At 42.2% G+C, this 23183-nt stretch overlaps 3 protein-coding genes across 3 annotated transcripts in view; all 3 read left to right on the top strand.

Moving 5' to 3' along the window:
• Positions 1-1658: 1658 nt before the first annotated feature.
• Positions 1659-17656, top strand: LOC122333472 (mucin-22). The gene is made up of 16 exons (XM_043231105.1): positions 1659-1953; positions 2696-2825; positions 2992-3026; positions 4027-4410; positions 4496-4576; positions 5057-6433; positions 6787-6844; positions 6912-7998; positions 8832-8917; positions 10257-10768; positions 11085-11143; positions 11767-12160; positions 13019-13479; positions 14752-15616; positions 16672-17502; positions 17607-17656. The coding sequence occupies exons 1-16, from the start codon at positions 1659-1661 to the stop codon at positions 17654-17656; spliced, it is 6705 nt and encodes a 2234-aa protein (XP_043087040.1).
• An 88-nt stretch (positions 17657-17744) lies between these two features.
• Positions 17745-19728, top strand: LOC122333522 (mucin-22-like; the record flags this gene model as incomplete). Its single annotated transcript, XM_043231188.1, has 1 exon — positions 17745-19728. A coding segment is annotated over one exon (1809 nt), but the record flags the coding sequence as incomplete, so codon positions are not given.
• Positions 19729-20447: 719 nt separating this feature from the next.
• The window catches only part of LOC122333471 (integumentary mucin C.1-like), an 80525-nt gene continuing 77789 nt past the window's right edge, over positions 20448-23183 (top strand). The window contains exons 1-3 of the mRNA XM_043231104.1: positions 20448-20470; positions 20647-20805; positions 20999-21225. Coding sequence (XP_043087039.1) covers positions 20448-20470; positions 20647-20805; positions 20999-21225 — 409 coding nt within the window. The remainder of the gene's footprint in view (positions 20471-20646; positions 20806-20998; positions 21226-23183) is intronic.

Genomic DNA, 23183 nt, shown 5'->3' with positions numbered 1-23183 from the left:
AATCATTTAATTTAGAAAAAAATAATAACTGCTCCAAAAACTGACCAGTTGAAGTAAATGTGTAAAAAAAATAGACTGTAATGATTTAAGGAATGCGTCTCATCATAATACAGGTTAATATGATTGTCTTCTATCTACGTCCATCTATTCAAGACTAAAAAATGTTTTTCTCAGTAGCAGGTGTACAAAGAAATACTGGCGTCATGTGACAAGAAAAAAAGAAAGAAAGACGAACTGGTTTGAATTATTGTTGGAGGTGGTGTATTGTTTAACCCAACCCAGGTTTTAGAAAAAGTCCACCCACATTTATTAATACAGTCATAGACAAAATTGTGAGACCTGAAGTTCTTTCTTCATTGTATTCCGTAACTGGATTAAGCATTACTGTGTTTTGGAATTGGCTGTGCATCAACATTTTGTCTCAGGTAATGTTACTTCGCCTCATTTTATCCCACCGAGCTGTTATTAAAGTTTCAGAATCTAAAATTATGTTACATATTATTTTGTAATAGATCAAATTTGATATTAAACATTAGTAAATAACGGCTTTCAACTATTTTTTTTCTGGCTCCTGACAACAAACTAAACAAAATTTACTACAATATCTCTAGAAACACATATTTCACATGTATATGTGTGTGCACAGGTGGGGGAGGTGCCGCTATTCACAATGAGCTTCATATTCTCATTGTGTGTTTCAATATTGTTACTGTATGGTGAGTTTATGCTTTTTTTGTGGACGAAAAAACACTGGAATTATACTGTATAAAAAAAAATGTGAAATTACTTTTATTATTATCTTGTCTGGTTAAAACATTATTCTTATATCTGTTTGCTTTAAAGGTGAAATAACTGATGGACAATTAGCAGGTAATTCTTTCCATTCGTTCGCTTATAACAAAACCTTCGCTTCACAAGTTTTATTACTGCTTCTCATTGTGATCTCTAGCTTTTCATTATACACAAATCAAACAAAAAGATCTTCACTGTGTAACATTGTTATGAACACATTATTTCGATAGCGCAGAGAATCAGCTTCATTCCCTGAAGAGTATTCAGTACTTCGTTATGCATTGAAATAGCTGGCTGAACGTAGACTTATGTTTAGATCTGTGTATTGTTTTGAATTGGCCTGGAGAAAAACAAATGACTTTTAATTAGTAAAATATATAGTAAAAACTATAAATGCAATCAAAATGACAATAATTAAGGAAAATGTAAATGTTTTCTGTGATTTCATGGTATGAAAGTCTCTAGTATTCCCAGTTAGATAGTGTTTCTTAACAAACTGTTAAGTTTGTTGAAATTTCACGCAAATGTATTTTTTTTTCGTTTTTTTGAGCATGTCACAATAGTGTATGTAACTAATGGAATGTACTAGTACGTCATGGAATTTAACCTTAAAAAAGGCGCATGCTGTAGGTGTGTGCATCCTGCCACCGTAAAAATCTATTCTGTCATAATTGACAGCCTCAGCTACAACCTTGTAGCAACTTCAATAAGTTCAAGGATAATATTTTTTAATGAAATTCGCACTAAAACGAATCTCATTTTTAAACAGTAAATTTTGATGTTTTATAACAGATGACCCCTGCTACAACTACAACGTGCTGGATGATCCCCGAAGAGCCACTAATAATCAATATTCCTCTCAAGTAATGTGTGACTGTGAGATCAGCTGGAACGGCTGGTACCGTCTCTACATTCAGAATCAGAGCGTTCAGATGCCAGACACATGTGTTGATCAGGAGAGCTGTGGTACTCATGCTCCACTCTGGCTGAGAGGAGGACATCCAACAGTTGAGGATGGAGTGGTCACTCGAGATGTCTGCGGTCACTATGACAATGACTGCTGCTCTTTTCTGTCCAATCCCATTAAAGTTAAAGCATGTCAAGATTATTATGTCTACGAGTTTGTGAAACCAGCTTTCTGCTATTTAGCATATTGCGCAGGTAAATATTACTATTATATATATTTATTTATTATTTGTTTTGTTGATTTGACTTTAATCTCTTTCTCCCTCTCTCATTTTATAGATGCAACAAACATCAGCTCCATATATACAATTACGACTGGTAATGTAATGTTTTACAATCTAGAGGGCTACTGTTTAGCATGAGCAAATTCGATTAATTTTGTGATTTTCTATGAATAATTGTGTGAAATGTGCAGTTGATTCAGATTTGTGTCTATGAGATGCTTGCATGCTGCAATATTTTCCATGATTTACAAGCACAAAAAGGAAATTAATTTAATTATTTATAGCCTTTCAAACGCCAATGCTTTGAAAAGGTCTGAACATTTTTAAAAGCACATGTTGCTGTTGCTTTTGCATTGTTGCTGACCATAAAGCTAGACTATATATTGCTGTTGGTTTTACTTTAACAGGGGGTTCTGAATAAATGAGGCACTTTTTGAGCAATGTTGCTTGGGTGTTTTCCCATTGAGAATAAATAAATGAATTCATCTCCGCAACCACCACTAGTGCGTAGCGCAGCAGCCACAGGATAACCGCGACAGTCGCTTACCACACACCAGCTACAGGTGAAGAGGAAAGAGAGAGATAGAGCCAATCAAGTGAAGAGGGATTATTGGGAGGGCAAGGGCCAGTGGAGGGAATTGGGCCAGGAGACCGGGGTTACACCCCTAATCTTAACGATGTACTGTATGTCATGGGATTTTTAATGACCACAGAAAGTCAGGACCTTGGTTTAACGTCTCATCTGAAAGATGGGCAACAAATCTCTATGTGGATCATTAGATCAGCTGTAGGCCCTGTGTCTCACATGGTTGCCGTTGATGGCAACACTGCCCAAGTTGCCCGGTAACATTGCTCAAAAACTTGCCCCATGTATCATCAACCTAAAAAGGATAGTTCACTCAAAAAAGAAAACTGTGTCATTAATTACTCACCCTCGTGTTGTTCCAAACATTCTGTTCATAATCAGCACACAAATGATAAACTCCTAGATCTCTCTGATTCTCCATAGACAGCAAGGTTATTACCACGGTCAAGACACAGAAAGTAAGGACATCATTAAATTATCCCATGTGACACCAGTGTTTCAACTGAAATTATAAGGAGCTATGTATTTTTAAGTCGTTTTTTTCCTTTAAACGCAAAATTAATTCTCATAGCTTTTTAAAATTACAGTTGAATCACTGATGTCTGTTTAACTATGTTCTTACTAGGAAATCTATTTAAATGCTATCTATGCAAGGATCATAAAACACTTGGATTTCATCAAAATTATGTTAAATATTTTTCCAAATATTGAACAAAGATCTTAAGGGTTTCTAATCATATGAGGGTGATGAGTAATTAATGACACAATTTTGGGTTAACTATCCCATTAAAGTGAAAACAGATCTCTACAAAAATCTAAACTAAACTTTCACTGATTAATTTCAGTCACATAAATAGCATGTTTTACAGAACATCTGTGTAGTACACTCTAGCTGGTATTTTGGCACAACTTACACAATGGAGAAAAAAAACGAAAACTTTGCTAAAACTAATTTAAAAGACAAGGAATCATAAGTGAAAAACAAAACAAAACAAACAAAAAAACAGAACTACACAGAAATGGAAAAAAAAAGTTAGATGTTAAATCTTACATTAATCTTGCAGTAGAATTCAGGCATGATCTTAAAAAGTCAGTCTACTCCAAAACTTTTTCCATCAATTTAAGATGAAAACCAGGAGGCTTGTGACTTTCACTTTGACTGCCTAGAAAGTTACACTGTCATGGTTCAGTAAAGTACGAAAAATCGGAACATTATGAAGCAACGGGAATACTTTTTATTCTACTTTTTGTTATTTATATATCTGTGTCTCTTTGTGTTATGACAAAATTTTCATTTTAGGGTGGAGTAACCCTTTAACACAAGTGAAAAGAGATTCTCAGACTTAAATACTGATTTAAACTTTAAAACAAATTATTTCATACTACAGCTATCCAACAATAAAATTACATAACAAAACCTACTTTTGCAAAAACATTATTTAATTTTTTCCTTATTAGCGGTTCCTCCTGTTGACCCCTGCAACAACTACAATGTGCTAGATGATCCTTGGAGAGCCACCAACAATCAATATACCTCTGAATTGATGTGTGACTGTGAAGTTAGCTGGAATGGCTGGTACCGTCTCTACATTCAGAATCACAGCGTTCAGATGCCAGACACATGTGTTGAAGAGTATAGCTGTGGTACTCATGCTCCACTCTGGCTGAATGGAGGACATCCAACAGTTGAGGATGGAGTGGTGACTCGAGATGTCTGTGGTCACTGGGACAATAATTGCTGCTATTTCAACTCCAATCCTATTCAAGTCAAAGCCTGTCCAGGCAATTATTTTGTTTACGAGTTTGTGAAACCCAATTTCTGCTCTTTGGCATACTGTGCAGGTAAGTACATAAATACCACCCCCCATTTGTTTACCTAAGTCATAATTAGATTGTTGTTGACATAAAATTGCTCAATGTTTTTCAGCTGTAGCAAGCATAAATGCTACCTATTCTACTGCCACACCAATGGAAACGTCAACAGCCAGTACAACAATCACCTTAACTGGTAAAGTACAGTGCTGAGTTGCAAATGATGCTTACACTAAATGTTTAATTTAATCAACAGAATGTAATTAAATCTATTTATGAAATTATTTTGACAGCATTCTCATTGAACTGCGTTTTTTGACACAGGTGTCTAAACCTAATTAACTCTGTGTCAGCTAAATCTCTTTGTGGAGCTCTGAGTGTTGTCAGACTACTTGTAAACTCATATTTCCTACTAACACAGCAAAAGATAGAAGTAACTGTCTTAAAATTTGTAGTTGGTGATAATGTATGTATGTATGTATTTTATTTTATTTTATTTTATTTTTTTCAGATACTGGGAACAACAGCATTTCCTACACTACTATCTTGATAGAAACACCCTTAAACATAAAAACCACATTAATAGAAACAACAATCATGGTCACTGGTAATGCAAAAAGTACTACCATAAATACAAAAACTGGTTCCACAACTCCTAAACGTACCGCAATAACAGAAAGTGCAATCAATGACACCACTACTTCAGAAAGCGCAACAACTAGGACCCCAACAACAGAAAGCATCACCACAGGCATTCTATCAGAGACCATGACAACAGAAAGCATCACCACTGGTTCTGCAACTCCAGAAAGCACAACAGTTTTCGAAAGTACAACCACTGGCACCACAATGCCAGAAAGCACTACAACGGATATAATTAAAACAGAAAGCACCACAACTGATTCTGCAACCCCAGAAAGCACCACACTGTTACAAAGTACAACCACTGGCACCACTACTCCACAACAGAAAAAAACAGAGACCGCAACAACAGAAACTACTACACCTAGGAACACAACAGAGACTACAACAATAAAAAGTACTACCGCAACTGAAATCACAACAACAGAAGACACCACAATGAAGGGCAGTAAAACCACTGAAACCACCACTTTAGAAAGCACAAAAACAGAAAATATCACACCTGGTATTACAACTTCAGGAAGTACAAAAAAGGAAACCACAACTACAGAAAGCACCACCACAGGTACTACAACGCCTGTAAGCACAACAGTTGAGACCACAAAAATTCTAAGTACTACCACAGACACCACAACAGACAACATGACAACAAAAAGCACCACCACTGGTTTTACAACTCCAGAAAACATATCAGTGTTAGAAAATACAACCACTAGTACTACTATTGGCACCACCAATTTAGAAAGTACAACAACAGAAAGCACTAAAACAGAAAGTACCCCTGATATTACAACTTTTGAAAGTACAACAATTGAAACCACAACTACAGAAAAGACCACTAAATATACCACAACACCGGGAAGCACAACAGCCGAGCCCACAACAATAGAAAGTACAAGCACTGGCACCAAAACAGACACCATAAAAACAGAAAGCACCATCGCTGGTTCTACTTTAGAAAGCACAACAGTGTTAGAAAGTACTACTGGCACCATCACTTCAGAAAGTACAACAAAAAAGATAACAACAGAAGGTACCACCCCGGTGATGACAACCAAGATTGCAACAAAAGTAAGTACAACCACAACAGATATCACAACAACAGAAGGTCCTACCTTGACAGAAAATTCTACCACACAGACCACAACAACAGAAAGCACTACCACAGGTACCACAACACCAGAAAGCACAACAACCGAGATCACAACAATAGAAAGTAATACCACAGCCACCATAACTCCAGAAAGTACTACATCTAGAACAGAAAGCAGCACAACTGACACTACAACAGAAAGTACAACCAATGGCACCACAAATCCAGTGAGCACAAACCCTGGTAACACAAATCCACAAATTAATACCGCAGAGACCACAACAACAGAAACCACCATAACAAACAGTGCAACTACAGGTATCACAACTCCAGAAAGTACTACCACCAGAACAGAAAGCACCACACCTGACATTACAACAACAAAAAGTACAACCACTAGCACCACAACTCCAGAAAGTACTACCACAGAGGCCACAACAACTGAAAGCAGCACAATGGGGACGACTACAATAGAAAGTACAATCACTGGCACTACAACTCCAGAAAGTACTACCGCAGGGACAACAACAACAGAAACCATCACAACAAAAAGTACAGCCACTGGCACCACAATTCCAGTAAGCACTACCACAGAGACAACAACAACAGAAAGCACTACCACAGAGACCACCACAACAGAAAGTACAACCACTGGCACCACAACTCTACAGAGTACTACCCCAGAGACCCCAACAACAGAAACCACCATAACAAAAAGTACAACCACAGGTACCACTCCAGAAAGTACTACCACCAAAACAGAAAGCACCACAACTGACATTAAAACAATTGAAAGTACAACCACTGGCACCACAACTTCAGAAAGTACTACCCCAGAGACAACAACAACAGAAACCACAACAAAAAGTATAACCACAGGTACCACAACTCCAGAAAGTACTACCACCAGAACAGAAAACACCACAACTGAAATTACAACAACAGAAAGTACAACCATTGGCACCACAACTTCAGAAAGTACTACCCCAGAGACAACAACAACAGAAACCACAACAAAAAGTATAACCACAGGTACCACAACTCCAGAAAGTACTACCACCAGAACAGAAAGCAGCACAACTGACATTACAACAGCGGAAAGTACAACCACTGGCACCACAACTCCAGAAAGTACTACACCAGAGACAACAATAGAAAGTTCAATCACTGGCACCACAACTCTACAAAGTACTACCACAGATACCACAACAATAGAAACCACCATACCAACAAATACAATGACAAGTGCAACAACTCCAGAAAGTACTACTACCAAAACAGAAAGCACCAAAACTGACATTACAACAACAGAAAGTACAACCACTAGCACCACTACTCCACAAAGTACTATCACAGAGACCACAACAACAGAAAGCACCACAACAGGGACCACTACAACAGAAAGCACAAGCACTGGCACCACAACTCCACAAAGTACTACCACAGAGACCAGCACAACAGAAATTACAACAACTGGCACCACAACTCCACAAAGTACTACCACAGAGACCACCACAACAGAAAACACAACCACAGGTTCGACAGCTCCAGAAAGTACTACCACAAGAACAGAAAGCACCACAATTGATTTTACAACAAAAGAAAGTACAACTACTGGCACCACTACTCCACAAAGTAGTACCACAGAGACCACCACAACAGAAAGTACCACAACAGGGACCACCACAATAGAAAGCACAACCACAGGTTCGACAGCTCCAGAAAGTACTACCACTAGAACAGAAAGCACCATAACTGACATTACAACAACAGAAAGTACAACCACTAGCACCACTACTCCACAAAGTACTATGACAGAGACCACAACAACAGAAAGCACCACAACAGGGACCACTACAACAGAAAGCACAACCACTGGCACCACAATTCCAGAAAGTACTACCACAGAGACCACCACAACAAAAAGTACAACAACTGGCACCACAACTCCACAAAGTACTACCACAGAGACCACCACAACAGAAAGTACAACTACTGGCACCACAACTCCACAAAGTAGTACTACAGAGACCACCACAACAGAAAGTATCATAACAGGGACCACTACAACAGAAAGCACAAGCACTGGCACCACAACTCCACAAAGTACAAAAGAAACCACAACAATAATTACAACCACAGGTACCACAACTCCAGAAATTACTACCACCAGAACAGAAAGCTCCACAACTGACATTACAACAACAGAAAGTACAACCACAGGTACCACAACTCCAGAAAGAACTACCACAGAGAACACACCAACAGAAAGCACCACAACGGGGACCACTACAACAGAAGGTACAACCACTGGCACTACAACTCCAGAAAGTATTATCACAGAGACCACAACAACAGAAAGCACCACAACAGGGACCACTACAACAGAAAGCACAAGCACTGGCACCACAACTCCCCAAAGTAGTACCACAGAGACCAGCACAACAGAAATTACAACAACTGGCACCACAACTCCACAAAGTACTACCACAAAGACCACCACAACAGAAAGTACCACAACAGGGACCACTACAACAGAAAGCACAAGCACTGGCACCACAACTCCACAAAGTACTACCACAGAGACCACCACAACAGAAAACACAACCACAGGTTCGACAGCTCCAGAAAGTACTACCACAAGAATAGAAAGCACCACAACTGATTTTACAACAAAAGAAAGTAGAACCACTGGCACCACTACTCCACAAAGTAGTACCACAGAGACCAACACAACAGAAAGTACCACAACAGGGACCACCACAACAGAAAGCACAACCACAGGTTCGACAGCTCCAGAAAGTACTACCACCAGAACAGAAAGCACCATAACTGACATTACAACAACAGAAAGTACAACCACTAGCACCACTACTCCACAAAGTACTATGACAGAGACCACAACAACAGACAGCACCACAACAGGGACCACTACAACAGAAAGCACAACCACTGGCACCACAATTCCAGAAAGTACTACCACAGAGACCACCACAACAGAAAGTACAACAACTGGCACCACAACTCCACAAAGTACTACCACAGAGACCACCACAACAGAAAGTACAACTACTGGCACCACAACGCCACAAAGTAGTACAACAGAGACCACCACAACAGAAAGTATCATAACAGGGACCACTACAACAGAAAGCACAAGCACTGGCACCACTACTCCACAAAGTACCACCACAGAGACCACCACAACAGAAAGCACAACCAAAGGTTTGACAGCTCCAGAAAGTACTACCAACAGAACAGAAAGCACCACAACTGACATTACAACAACAGAAAGCACAACCACTGGCACCACAATTCCAGAAAGTACTACCACAGAGACCACCACAACAAAAAGTACAACAACTGGCACCACAACTCCACAAAGTACTACCACAGAGACCACCACAACAGAAAGTACAACTACTGGCACCACAACTCCACAAAGTAGTACTACAGAGACCACCACAACAGAAAGTATCATAACAGGGACCACTACAACAGAAAGCACAAGCACTGGCACCACAACTCCACAAAGTACAAAAGAAACCACAACAATAATTACAACCACAGGTACCACAACTCCAGAAATTACTACCATCAGAACAGAAAGCTCCACAACTGACATTACAACAAGAGAAAGTACAACCACAGGTACCACAACTCCAGAAAGAACTACCACAGAGAACACACCAACAGAAAGCACCACAACGGGGACCACTACAACAGAAGGTACAACCACTGGCACTACAACTCCAGAAAGTATTATCACAGAGACCACAACAACAGAAAGCACCACAACAGGGACCACTACAACAGAAAGCACAAGCACTGGCACCACAACTCCCCAAAGTAGTACCACAGAGACCAGCACAACAGAAATTACAACAACTGGCACCACAACTCCACAAAGTACTACCACAAAGACCACCACAACAGAAAGTACCACAATAGGGACCACTACAACAGAAAGCACAAGCACTGGCACCACAACTCCACAAAGTACTACCACAGAGACCACCACAACAGAAAACACAACCACAGGTTCGACAGCTCCAGAAAGTACTACCACAAGAATAGAAAGCACCACAACTGATTTTACAACAAAAGAAAGTACAACCACTGGCACCACTACTCCACAAAGTAGTACCACAGAGACCACCACAACAGAAAGTACCACAACAGGGACCACCACAACAGAAAGCACAACCACAGGTTCGACAGCTCCAGAAAGTACTACCACCAGAACAGAAAGCACCATAACTGACATTACAACAACAGAAAGTACAACCACTAGCACCACTACTCCACAAAGTACTATGACAGAGACCACAACAACAGACAGCACCACAACAGGGACCACTACAACAGAAAGCACAACCACTGGCACCACAATTCCAGAAAGTACTACCACAGAGACCACCACAACAGAAAGTACAACAACTGGCACCACAACTCCACAAAGTACTACCACAGAGACCACCACAACAGAAAGTACAACTACTGGCACCACAACGCCACAAAGTAGTACAACAGAGACCACCACAACAGAAAGTATCATAACAGGGACCACTACAACAGAAAGCACAAGCACTGGCACCACTACTCCACAAAGTACCACCACAGAGACCACCACAACAGAAAGCACAACCAAAGGTTTGACAGCTCCAGAAAGTACTACCAACAGAACAGAAAGCACCACAACTGACATTACAACAACAGAAAGCACAACCACTGCCACCACAATTCCAGTAAACACTGACACACAGATCACCACAATAGAAAGTTCAATCACTGGCACCACAACTCCACAAAGTACTACCGCAGAGACCACAACAACAGAAACCACCATACCAAAAAGTACAACTACAGTTACTACAACTCCACAAAGTACTACGACCATAACAGAAAACACGTTAAGTGACATTACAACAACAGAAAGTACAACCACTGGCACCACAACTCCACAAAGAACTACCACAGAGAACACAACAACAGAAAGCACTACAACGAGGACCACTACAACAGAAGGTACAACCACTGGCACTACAACTCCAAAAAGTATTACAGCAGAGACCTCCACAACAGAAAGCACAACCACAGGCTGGACAGTTCCAGAAAGTACTACCACCAGAACAGAAAGCACCACAACTGACATTACAACAACAGAAAGTACAACCACTAGCACTACTAGTCCACAAAGTACTATCACAGAGACTACAACAACAGAAAGCACCACAATAGGGACCACTACAACAGAAAGCACAAGCACTGGCACCACAACTCCACAAATTGCTACCACAGAGAACACCACAAAAGAAAGTACCACAACAGGGACCACTACAACAGAAAGCACAAGCACTGGCACCACAACTCCACAAAGCAGTACCACAGAGACCACCACAACAGAAAGCACAACCACAGGTTCAACAGCTCCAGCAAGTACTACCACAAGAACAGAAAGCACCACAACTGACAATACAACAACAGAAAGTACAACCACTAGCACCGCTACTCCACAAAGTACTATCACAGAGACCACAACAACAGAAAGCACCTCAACAGGGACAGCTACAACAGAAAGCACAAGCACTGGCACCACAATTCCAGAAAGTACTACCACAGAGACCACCAAAACAGAAAGTACAACAACTGGCACCACAACTCCACAAAGTAGTACCACAGAGACCACCACAACAGAAAGTACAACAACTGGCACCATAACTCCACAAAGTAGTACCACAGAGACCACTACAACAGAAGGTACCACAACAGGGGCCACTACAACAGAAAGCACAAGCACTGGCACCACAACTCCACAAAGTACCACAAAAGGGACCACTACAACAGAAAGCACAACCACTAGCACCACTGCTCCACAAAGTACTATCACAGGGACCACAATAACAGAAAGCACCACAACAGGGACCACTACAACAGAAAGCACAAGCACTGGAACATTATTTCCAGAAAGTACTACTACAGAGATCACAACAACAGCAAGCACGGCAACAGAAAGCACAACTACTTTCAACACAACTCCACACAGTACTTCCAAAGAGACCACAACAACAGAAAGCACCACGACAGGGACCACTACAACAGAAAGCACAAGCACTGGCACCACAACTCCACAAAGTACTATCACAGAGACCACCACAACAGAAAGCACAACCACAGGTTCGACAGCTCCAGAAAGTACTACCACCAGAACAGAAAGCACCACAAGTGACATAACAACAACAGAAAGTACAACCACTAGCACCACTACTCCACAAAGTACTATCACAGAGACCACAACAACAGAAAGCACCACAACAGGGACCACTACAACAGAAAGCACAAGCACTGGCACCACAACTCCACAAAGTACTACCACAGAGACCACCACAAAAGAAAGTACCACAATAGGGACCACTACAACAGAAAGCACAAGCACTGGCACCACAACTCCACAAAGCACTACCACAGAGACCACCACAACAGAAAGAACCTCAACAGGGACCACTACAACAGAAAGCACAAGCACTGGCAACACAACTCCACAAAGTACTACCACAGAAACCACCACAACAGAAAGCACAGCAACAGAAAGCACAACTACTCTCAAAACAACTCCACACAGTACTACCACAGAGTCCAAAACAACAGAAAGCACCACAACAGGGACCACTACAACAGAAAGCACAAGCACTGGCACCGGCACTCTACAAAGTACTACCACAGAGACCACTACAACAGAAAGTACAACAACTGGCACCACAACTCCACAAAGTAGTACCACAGAGACCACCACAACAGAAAATACCACAATAGGGACCACTTCAACAGAAAGCACAAGCACTGGCACCACAACTCCACAAAGTACTACCACAGAGACCACCACAACAGAAAGCACAGCAACAGAAAGCACAACTACTCTAAACACAACTCCACACAGTACTACCACAGAGACCACAACAACAGAAAGCACCACAACAGGGACCACTACAACAGAAAGCACAAGCACTGGCACCACAACTCCACAAAGTACTAACACAGAGACCACTACAACAGAAAGTACAACAACTGGCACCACAACTCCACAAAGTAGTACCACAGAGACCACCACAACAGAAAGTACCACAATAGGGTCCACTTCAACAGAAAGCACAAGCACTGGCACCACAACTCCACAAAGTACTTCCACAGAGACCACCACAACAGAAAGCACAGCAACAGAAAGCACAACTACTCTCAACACAACTCCACACAGTACTACCACAGAGACCACAACAACAGAAAGCACCACAACAGGCACCACTACAACAGAAAGCACAAGCACTGGCACCACAACTCCACAAAGTACTACCACAGAGACCACTACAACAGAAAGTACAACAACTGGCACCACAACTCCACAAAGTAGTACCACAGAGACCACCACAACAGAAAGTACAACAACTGGTACCACAACTCCACAAAGTAGTACAACAGAGACCACCACAACAGAAAGTACCACAATAGGGCCCACTTCAACAGAAAGCACAAGCACTGGCACCACAACTCCACAAAGTACTACCACAGAGACCACTACAACAGAAAGTACAACAACTGGCACCACAACTCCACAAAATAGTACCACAGAGACCACCACAACAGAAAGCACAACCACAGGTTTGACAGCTTCAGAAAGTACTATCACCACAACAGAAAGCACCACAACTGACATTACAACAACAGAAGGTACAACCACTAGCACCACTACTCCACAAAGTACTATCACAGAGACCACAACAAAAGAAAGCACCACAACAGGGACCACTACAACAGTAAGCACAACCACTGGCACCACAATTCCAGAAAGTACTACTACAGAGATCACAACAACAGCAAGCACAGCAACAGAAAGCACAACTACTCTCAACACAACTCCACACAGTACTACCACAGAGACCACAACAACAGAAAGCACCACAACAGGGACCACTACAACAGAAAGCACAAGCACTGGCACCACAACTCCACAAAGTACTACCACAGAGACCACCACAACAGAGGGTACAACAACTGGCACCATAACTCCACAAAGTAGTACCACAGAGACCACCACAACAGAAAGTACAACTGGCACCACAACTCCACAAAGTAGTACAACAGAGACCACCACAACAGAAAGTACCACAATAGGGTCCACTTCAACAGAAAGCACAAGCACTGGCACAACAACTCCACAAAGTACTACCACAGAGACCACTACAACAGAAAGTACAACAACTGGCACCACAATTCCAGAAAGTACTACTACAGAGATCACTACACTTCAACAGAAAGCACAACAACTGGCACCACAATTCCAGAAAGTACTACCACAGAGACCACTACAACAGAAAGTACAACAACTGGCACCACAACTCCACAAAGTAGTACCACAGAGACCACCACAACAGAAAGTACAACAACTGGTACCACAACTCCACAAAGTAGTACAACAGAGACCACCACAACAGAAAGTACCACAATAGGGTCCACTTCAACAGAAAGCACAAGCACTGGCACCACAACTCCACAAAGTACTACCACAGAGACCACTACAACAGAAAGTACAACAACTGGCACCACAACTCCACAAAGTAGTACAACAGAGACCACCACAACAGAAAGAAAGCACAACCACAGGTTTGACAGCTCCAGAAAGTACTATCACCACAACAGAAAGCACCACAACTGACATTACAACAACAGAAGGTACAACCACTAGCACCACTACTCCACAAAGTACTACTACAGAGATCACAACAACAGCAAGCACAGCAACAGAAAGCACAACTACTCTCAACACAACTCCACACAGTACTACCACAGAGACCACAACAACAGAAAGCACAACAACAGGGACCACTACAACAGAAAGCACAAGCACTGGCACCACAACTCCACAAAGTACTACCACAGAGACCACAACAACAGAAAGCACAACAACAGGGACCACTACAACAGAAAGGACAAGCACTGGCACCACAACTCCACAAAGTACTACCACAGAGACCACTACAACAGAGGGTACAACAACTGGCACCACAACTCCACAAAGTAGTACCACAGAGACCACCACAACAGAAAGTACAACTGGCACCACAACTCCACAAAGTAGTACAACAGAGACCACCACAACTGGAAGTACCACAATAGGGTCCACTTCAACAGAAAGCACAAGCACTGGCAGCACAACTCCACAAAGTACTACCACAGAGACCACTACAACAGAAAGTACAACAACTGGCACCACAATTCCAGAAAGTACTACTACAGAGATCACAACAACAGCAAGCACAGCAACAGAAAGCACAACTACTCTCAACACAACTCCACACAGTACTACCACAGAGACCACAACAACAGAAAGTACCACAATAGGGTCCACTTCAACAGAAAGCACAAGCACTGGCACCACAACTCCACAAAGTACTACCACAGAGACCACTACAACAGAAAGTACAACAACTGGCACCACAATTCCAGAAAGTACTACCACAGAGACCACTACAACAGAAAGTACAACAACTGGCACCACAACTCCACAAAGTAGTACCACAGAGACCACCACAACAGAAAGTACAACAACTGGTACCACAACTCCACAAAGTAGTACAACAGAGACCACCACAACAGAAAGTACCACAATAGGGTCCACTTCAACAGAAAGCACAAGCACTGGCACCACAACTCCACAAAGTACTACCACAGAGACCACTACAACAGAAAGTACAACAACTGGCACCACAACTCCACAAAGTAGTACCACAGAGACCACCACAACAGAAAGCACAACCACAGGTTTGACAGCTCCAGAAAGTACTATCACCACAACAGAAAGCACCACAACTGACATTACAACAACAGAAGGTACAACCACTAGCACCACTACTCCACAAAGTACTACTACAGAGATCACAACAACAGCAAGCACAGCAACAGAAAGCACAACTACTCTCAACACAACTCCACACAGTACTACCACAGAGACCACAACAACAGAAAGCACCACAACAGGGACCACTACAACAGAAAGCACAAGCACTGGCACCACAACTCCACAAAGTACTACCACAGACACCACCACAACAGAGGGTACAACAACTGGCACCACAACAGAGACCACAAAACTAGTACCACAGAGACCACCACAACAGAAAGTACAACTGGCACCACAACTCCACAAAGTACTACCACAGAGACCACTACAACAGAAAGTACAACAACTGGCACCACAATTCCAGAAAGTACTACCATAGAGACCACTACAACAGAAAGTACAACAACTGGCACCACAACTCCACAAAGTAGTACCACAGAGACCACCACAACAGAAAGTACAACAACTGGTACCACAACTCCACAAAGTAGTACAACAGAGACCACCACAACAGAAAGTACCACAATAGGGTCCACTTCAACAGAAAGCACAAGCACTGGCACCACAACTCCACAAAGTACTACCACAGAGACCACTACAACAGAAAGTACAACAACTGGCACCACAACTCCACAAAGTAGTACAACAGAGACCACCACAACAGAAAGCACAACCACAGGTTTGACAGCTCCAGAAAGTACTATCACCACAACAGAAAGCACCACAACTGACATTACAACAACAGAAGGTACAACCACTAGCACCACTACTCCACAAAGTACTACTACAGAGATCACAACAACAGCAAGCACAGCAACAGAAAGCACAACTACTCTCAACACAACTCCACACAGTACTACCACAGAGACCACAACAACAGAAAGCACAACAACAGGGACCACTACAACAGAAAGCACAAGCACTGGCACCACAACTCCACAAAGTACTACCACAGAGACCACAACAACAGAAAGCACAACAACAGGGACCACTACAACAGAAAGGACAAGCACTGGCACCACAACTCCACAAAGTACTACCACAGAGACCACCACAACAGAGGGTACAACAACTGGCACCACAACTCCACAAAGTAGTACCACAGAGACCACCACAACAGAAAGTACAACTGGCACCACAACTCCACAAAGTAGTACAACAGAGACCACCACAACTGGAAGTACCACAATAGGGTCCACTTCAACAGAAAGCACAAGCACTGGCAGCACAACTCCACAAAGTACTACCACAGAGACCACTACAACAGAAAGTACAACAACTGGCACCACAATTCCAGAAAGTACTACTACAGAGATCACAACAACAGCAAGCACAGCAACAGAAAGCACAACTACTCTCAACACAACTCCACACAGTACTACCACAGAGACCACAACAACAGAAAGTACCACAATAGGGTCCACTTCAACAGAAAGCACAAGCACTGGCACCACAACTCCACAAAGTACTACCACAGAGACCACTACAACAGAAAGTACAACAACTGGCACCACAATTCCAGAAAGTACTACCACAGAGACCACTACAACAGAAAGTACAACAACTGGCACCACAACTCCACAAAGTAGTACCACAGAGACCACCACAACAGAAAGTACAACAACTGGTACCACAACTCCACAAAGTAGTACAACAGAGACCACCACAACAGAAAGTACCACAATAGGGTCCACTTCAACAGAAAGCACAAGCACTGGCACCACAACTCCACAAAGTACTACCACAGAGACCACTACAACAGAAAGTACAACAACTGGCACCACAACTCCACAAAGTAGTACCACAGAGACCACCACAACAGAAAGCACAACCACAGGTTTGACAGCTCCAGAAAGTACTATCACCACAACAGAAAGCACCACAACTGACATTACAACAACAGAAGGTACAACCACTAGCACCACTACTCCACAAAGTACTATCACAGAGACCACAACAAAAGAAAGCACCACAACAGGGACCACTACAACAGAAAGCACAAGCACTGGCACCACAATTCCAGAAAGTACTACTACAGAGATCACAACAACAGCAAGCACAGCAACAGAAAGCACAACTACTCTCAACACAACTCCACACAGTACTACCACAGAGACCACAACAACAGAGGGTACAACAACTGGCACCACAACTCCACAAAGTAGTACCACAGAGACCACCACAACAGAAAGTACAACTGGCACCACAACTCCACAAAGTAGTACAACAGAGACCACCACAACTGAAAGTACCACAATAGGGTCCACTTCAACAGAAAGCACAAGCACTGGCACCACAACTCCACAAAGTACTACCACAGAGACCACTACAACAGAAAGTACAACAACTGGCACCACAATTCCAGAAAGTACTACTACAGAGATCACAACAACAGCAAGCACAGCAACAGAAAGCACAACTACTCTCAACACAACTCCACACAGTACTACCACAGAGACCACAACAACAGAAAGCACCACAACAGGGACCACTACAACAGAAAGCACAAGCACTGGCACCACAACTCCACAAAGTACTACCACAGAGACCACCACAACAGAGGGTACAACAACTGGCACCACAACAGGGACCATTACAACAGAAAGCACAAGCACTGGCACCACAACTCCACAAAGTACTACTACAGAGACCAACACAACAGAGGGTACAACAACTGGCACCACAACTCCACAAAGTAGTACCACAGAGACCATAACACCAGAAAGCTCCACAACGGGGATCACATCAACAGAAAGCACAAGCACTAGCACCACAACTCCACAAAGTCCTACCACAGAGACCACCACAACAGAAAGCACAACCACAGGTTCGACAGCTTCAGAAAGTACTACCACCAGAACAGAAAGCACCACAACTGACATTACAACAACAGAAAGTACAACCACTAGCACCACTACTCCACAAAGTACTATCACAGAGACCACAGCAACAGAAAGCACCACAACAGGGACCACTACAACAGAAAGCACAACCACTGGCACCACAACTCCACAAAGTACTACCACAGAGACCACCACAACAGAAAGCACCACAATGGGGACCACTACAACAGAAAGTACCACCATTGGCACTACAACTCCAAAAAGTACTACTGCAGTGACCACAACAACAGAAACCACCACAACAGAAAGTATGACCACAGGTACCACAACTCCAGAAAGTGCTACCACAGCAACAGAAACCACCACAAGTGACCTTACATCTACAGAAAGTACAATGACTGGCACCACAACTCTACAAAGTACTACCTCAGAGACCACAACAACAGAAAGCACCACAATGGGGACCACAACAACAGAAAGCACAACCACTGGCACCACAACTCCACAAAGTCCTACCACAGAGACCACCACAACAGAAAGTACAACAATTGGCACCACAACTCCACAAAGTAGTACCACAGAGACCACAACAACAGAAAGCACCACAGCTGAAGGAACGACAGGCAGCACCACCACCGGTACCACAGCAGCAGAAAGCACCACAACAGCGAGAACAAGAGAAATTAACCCAAGTCCTTCATAGTTTTAAAGTCTTCATAAAATTAATTATATACATAGTAGCTCCAGAGAAACTAAAAAAAATAAAATCCATATCTATTAAATTGCAGTGGATAAAATAAATGTTTATGCCTGGTCACAGTGTGATCCTAATGATTAGCATTTAAGCACTTCATATAAATAAAAACAATGCACTCTGTAAGGAGATTATTTTATTTGGAAAACCTACTAATGAAAACAGTAACAATTTTAAGGTGCTTTTATAACTATTTGTTATTTTTATTTAAATAATTATTATTTAAATAATTTTTTACAATTTGTTAATCATCCTTCTGTAACAAGGTGTGACGATTTTGTAATTTAATAATAAAAGTAATACAGTGTGTCTTCTGGATGTAATATTGATAAAAAAAATTATAGAATAACCAAATATATAGATTTATAAAGCATTAAGATGGAAGTGTTTACTGAGAGATAATAAAAAGATTATTTTTCAAAATCGTTATATTCGTTATATTATTAACTTAACTCTACATGTTTTTTTTAACTTTCAGATGGTAGGAAGTTACTCTAATGCTTTAAAATGTACAATTGTGAAGTCAACACTTATGTCTGGAAAAACATAAAAAAACTTAATTGTTGTTTTTGTAATATTTACAGACCAATTGTTAACATATAATTTTTAAATAGCTAAAATAATTTAAAATAGTATATAAACTGTGATAAATTACCAGCATAAGAAATGCATCAATTCTAGTAATCCGAGACCCTAAATGCATCATCTGACACTTGATTATTACATTTATATAAACAGACCAAAAATGGGTCTCTCTTGTATCATTCTAAACTGTTTCAAGAGAAATTGGGAGAAATCTAATCATTTATTAAAACCATATATATCAATGAAGTATATATGAATATGCTGCGCCTGAAAGATAAAAGGTAGACGTTAATAACCTAGGTTTAATTATGAACTATGATTTAAATCTCACATTGATTAAGTGACAAGTTGTGTGAATTGATGTGGCAAGATGTTATTTTTATTTTCTTAAGCACTAGACCTACATTATATGTGCTAAACAAAGTTTGGTGAATGTTTTGTTATTATTTAATAACAGAAAGCACCATGACTCCAGGAAGGACCACAACGGAGGGCACCGCAACTCAAGAAAGTACAACCACAGGTACTACCACAGAGACTACAACAACAGAAAGCACCACAACGGGGACCACTACAATGGAAAGAACTACCACAATTGGCACTACAATTCCAGAAAGTATCACTGCAGAGACCACCACAACAGACAGGACAACCACTGGCACCACAACTCCAGAAAGTACTATCACAGAGAGCACCACAACAGAAAATACAACAACTGGCACCACAACTCCACAAAGTACTACCACAGAGACCACCACAACAGAAATTACAACAACTGGCACCACAACTCCACAAAGTACTACCACAGAAACCACCACAACAGAAAGTACAACAACTGGCATCACGACTCCACAAAGTAGTACCACAGAGACCACCACAACAGAAAGTACATCAACTGGCACCACACCTCCACAAAGTAGTACCACAGAGACCATAACAACAGAAAGCTCCACAACGGGGACCACAACAATAGAAAGCACAAGCACTGGCACCACAACTCCGCAAAGTACTACCACAGAGACCACCACAACAGAAAGTACCACAACAGGGACCACTACAACAGAAAGCACAAGCACTGGCACCACAACTCCACAAAGTACTACCACAGAGACCACCACAACAGAAATTACAACAACTGGCACCACAACTTCACAAAGTACTACCACAGAAACCACAACAACAGAAAGTACCACAACAGGGACCACTACAACAGAAAGCACAAGCACTGGCACAACAACTCCACAAAGTACTACCACTGAGACCACAACAACAGAAAGCACCACAACGGAGACCACCACAACAGAAAGCAAAACCACTGGCACCACAACTCCAGAAAGTACTACCACTGAGACCACAACAACAGAAAGCACAACAACTGACATTACGACAACAGAAAGTACAAACACTGGCACAACTGCGGAAAGTCCTACCACAGAGTCCACAACAACAGAAAGCACCACAATAGGGACTTCCACAACAGAAAGCACAACCACTGGTAGCACAACTCCAGAAAGCACTACCACACAGACCACAACAACAGAAAGCACAACCACTGGTACTACAACTCCAGAAAGTACTACCACTGAGACCACAACTGCAGAAAGTACAACCACTGGCACCACAACTGCAGAAAGTACTACCACAGAGTTCACAACAACAGAAAGCACCACAATAGGGACTACCACAATAGAAAGCACAACCACTGGTAGCACAACTCCAGAAAGTAGTACCACACAGACCACAACAACAGAAAGCACAACCACTGGTACTACAACTCCAGAAAGTACTACCACAGAGACCACGACAACAAAAAGTACAACCACTGGCACCACAACTCCAGAAAGTAGTACCACTGATACCACAACAACAGAAAGCACCACAACAGAGACCGCCACAACAGAAAGCACAACCACTGGCTCCACAACTCCAGAAAGTACTACCACTGAGACCACAACTGCAGAAAGTACAACCACTGGCACCACAACTGCAGAAAGTACTACCACAGAGTCAACAACAACAGAAAGCCCCACAATAGGGACTTCCACAACAGAAAGCACAACCACTGGTAGCACAACTCCAGAAAGCACTACCACACAGACCACAACAACAGAAAGCACAACCACTGGTACTACAACTCCAGAAAGTACTACAACACAGACCACAACAACAGAAAGCACAACCACTGGCACCACAACTGCAGAAAGTACTACCACAGAGTCCACGACAACAGAAAGCACCACAGTAGGGACTACCACAACAGAAAGCACAACCACTGGTACTACAACTCCAGAAAGTACTACTACACAGACCACAACAACAGAAAGCACAACCACTGGCTCCACAACTCCAGAAAGTACTACCACTGAGACCACAACAACAGAAAGCACAACTACTGACATTACGACAACAGAAAGTACAACCACTGGCACCACAACTGCAGAAAGTACTACCACAGAGTCCACAACAACAGAAAGCACCACAATAGGGACTACCGCAACAGAAAGCACAAGCACTGGTACCACAACTCAAGAAAGTACTACCACAGAGACCACAACAACAGAAAGCACAACCACTGGTACCACATCTCCAGAAAGTACTACCACAGAGACCACAACAACAGAAAGTACAACCACTGGCACCACAACTCCAAAAAGTAGTACCACTGATATCACAACAACAGAAAGCACCACAACAGAGACCGCCACAACAGAAAGCACAACCACTGGCTCCACAACTCCAGAAAGTACTACCACTGAGACCACAACTGCAGAAAGTACAACCACTGGCACCACAACTGCAGAAAGTACTACCACAGAGTCAACAACAACAGAAAGCCCCACAATAGGGACTTCCACAACAGAAAGCACAACCACTGGTAGCACAACTCCAGAAAGCACTACCACACAGACCACAACAACAGAAAGCACAACCACTGGTACTACAACTCCAGAAAGTACTACCACTGAGACCACAACAACAGAAAGCACAACCACT

This window comes from Puntigrus tetrazona, unplaced genomic scaffold (assembly GCF_018831695.1).
Source record: "Puntigrus tetrazona isolate hp1 unplaced genomic scaffold, ASM1883169v1 S000000283, whole genome shotgun sequence".
Classification (NCBI taxonomy): domain Eukaryota; kingdom Metazoa; phylum Chordata; class Actinopteri; order Cypriniformes; family Cyprinidae; genus Puntigrus; species Puntigrus tetrazona.
The sequence above is the reverse complement of the archived record's forward strand: the minus strand, read 5'-3'. Positions and strand labels throughout refer to the sequence as shown.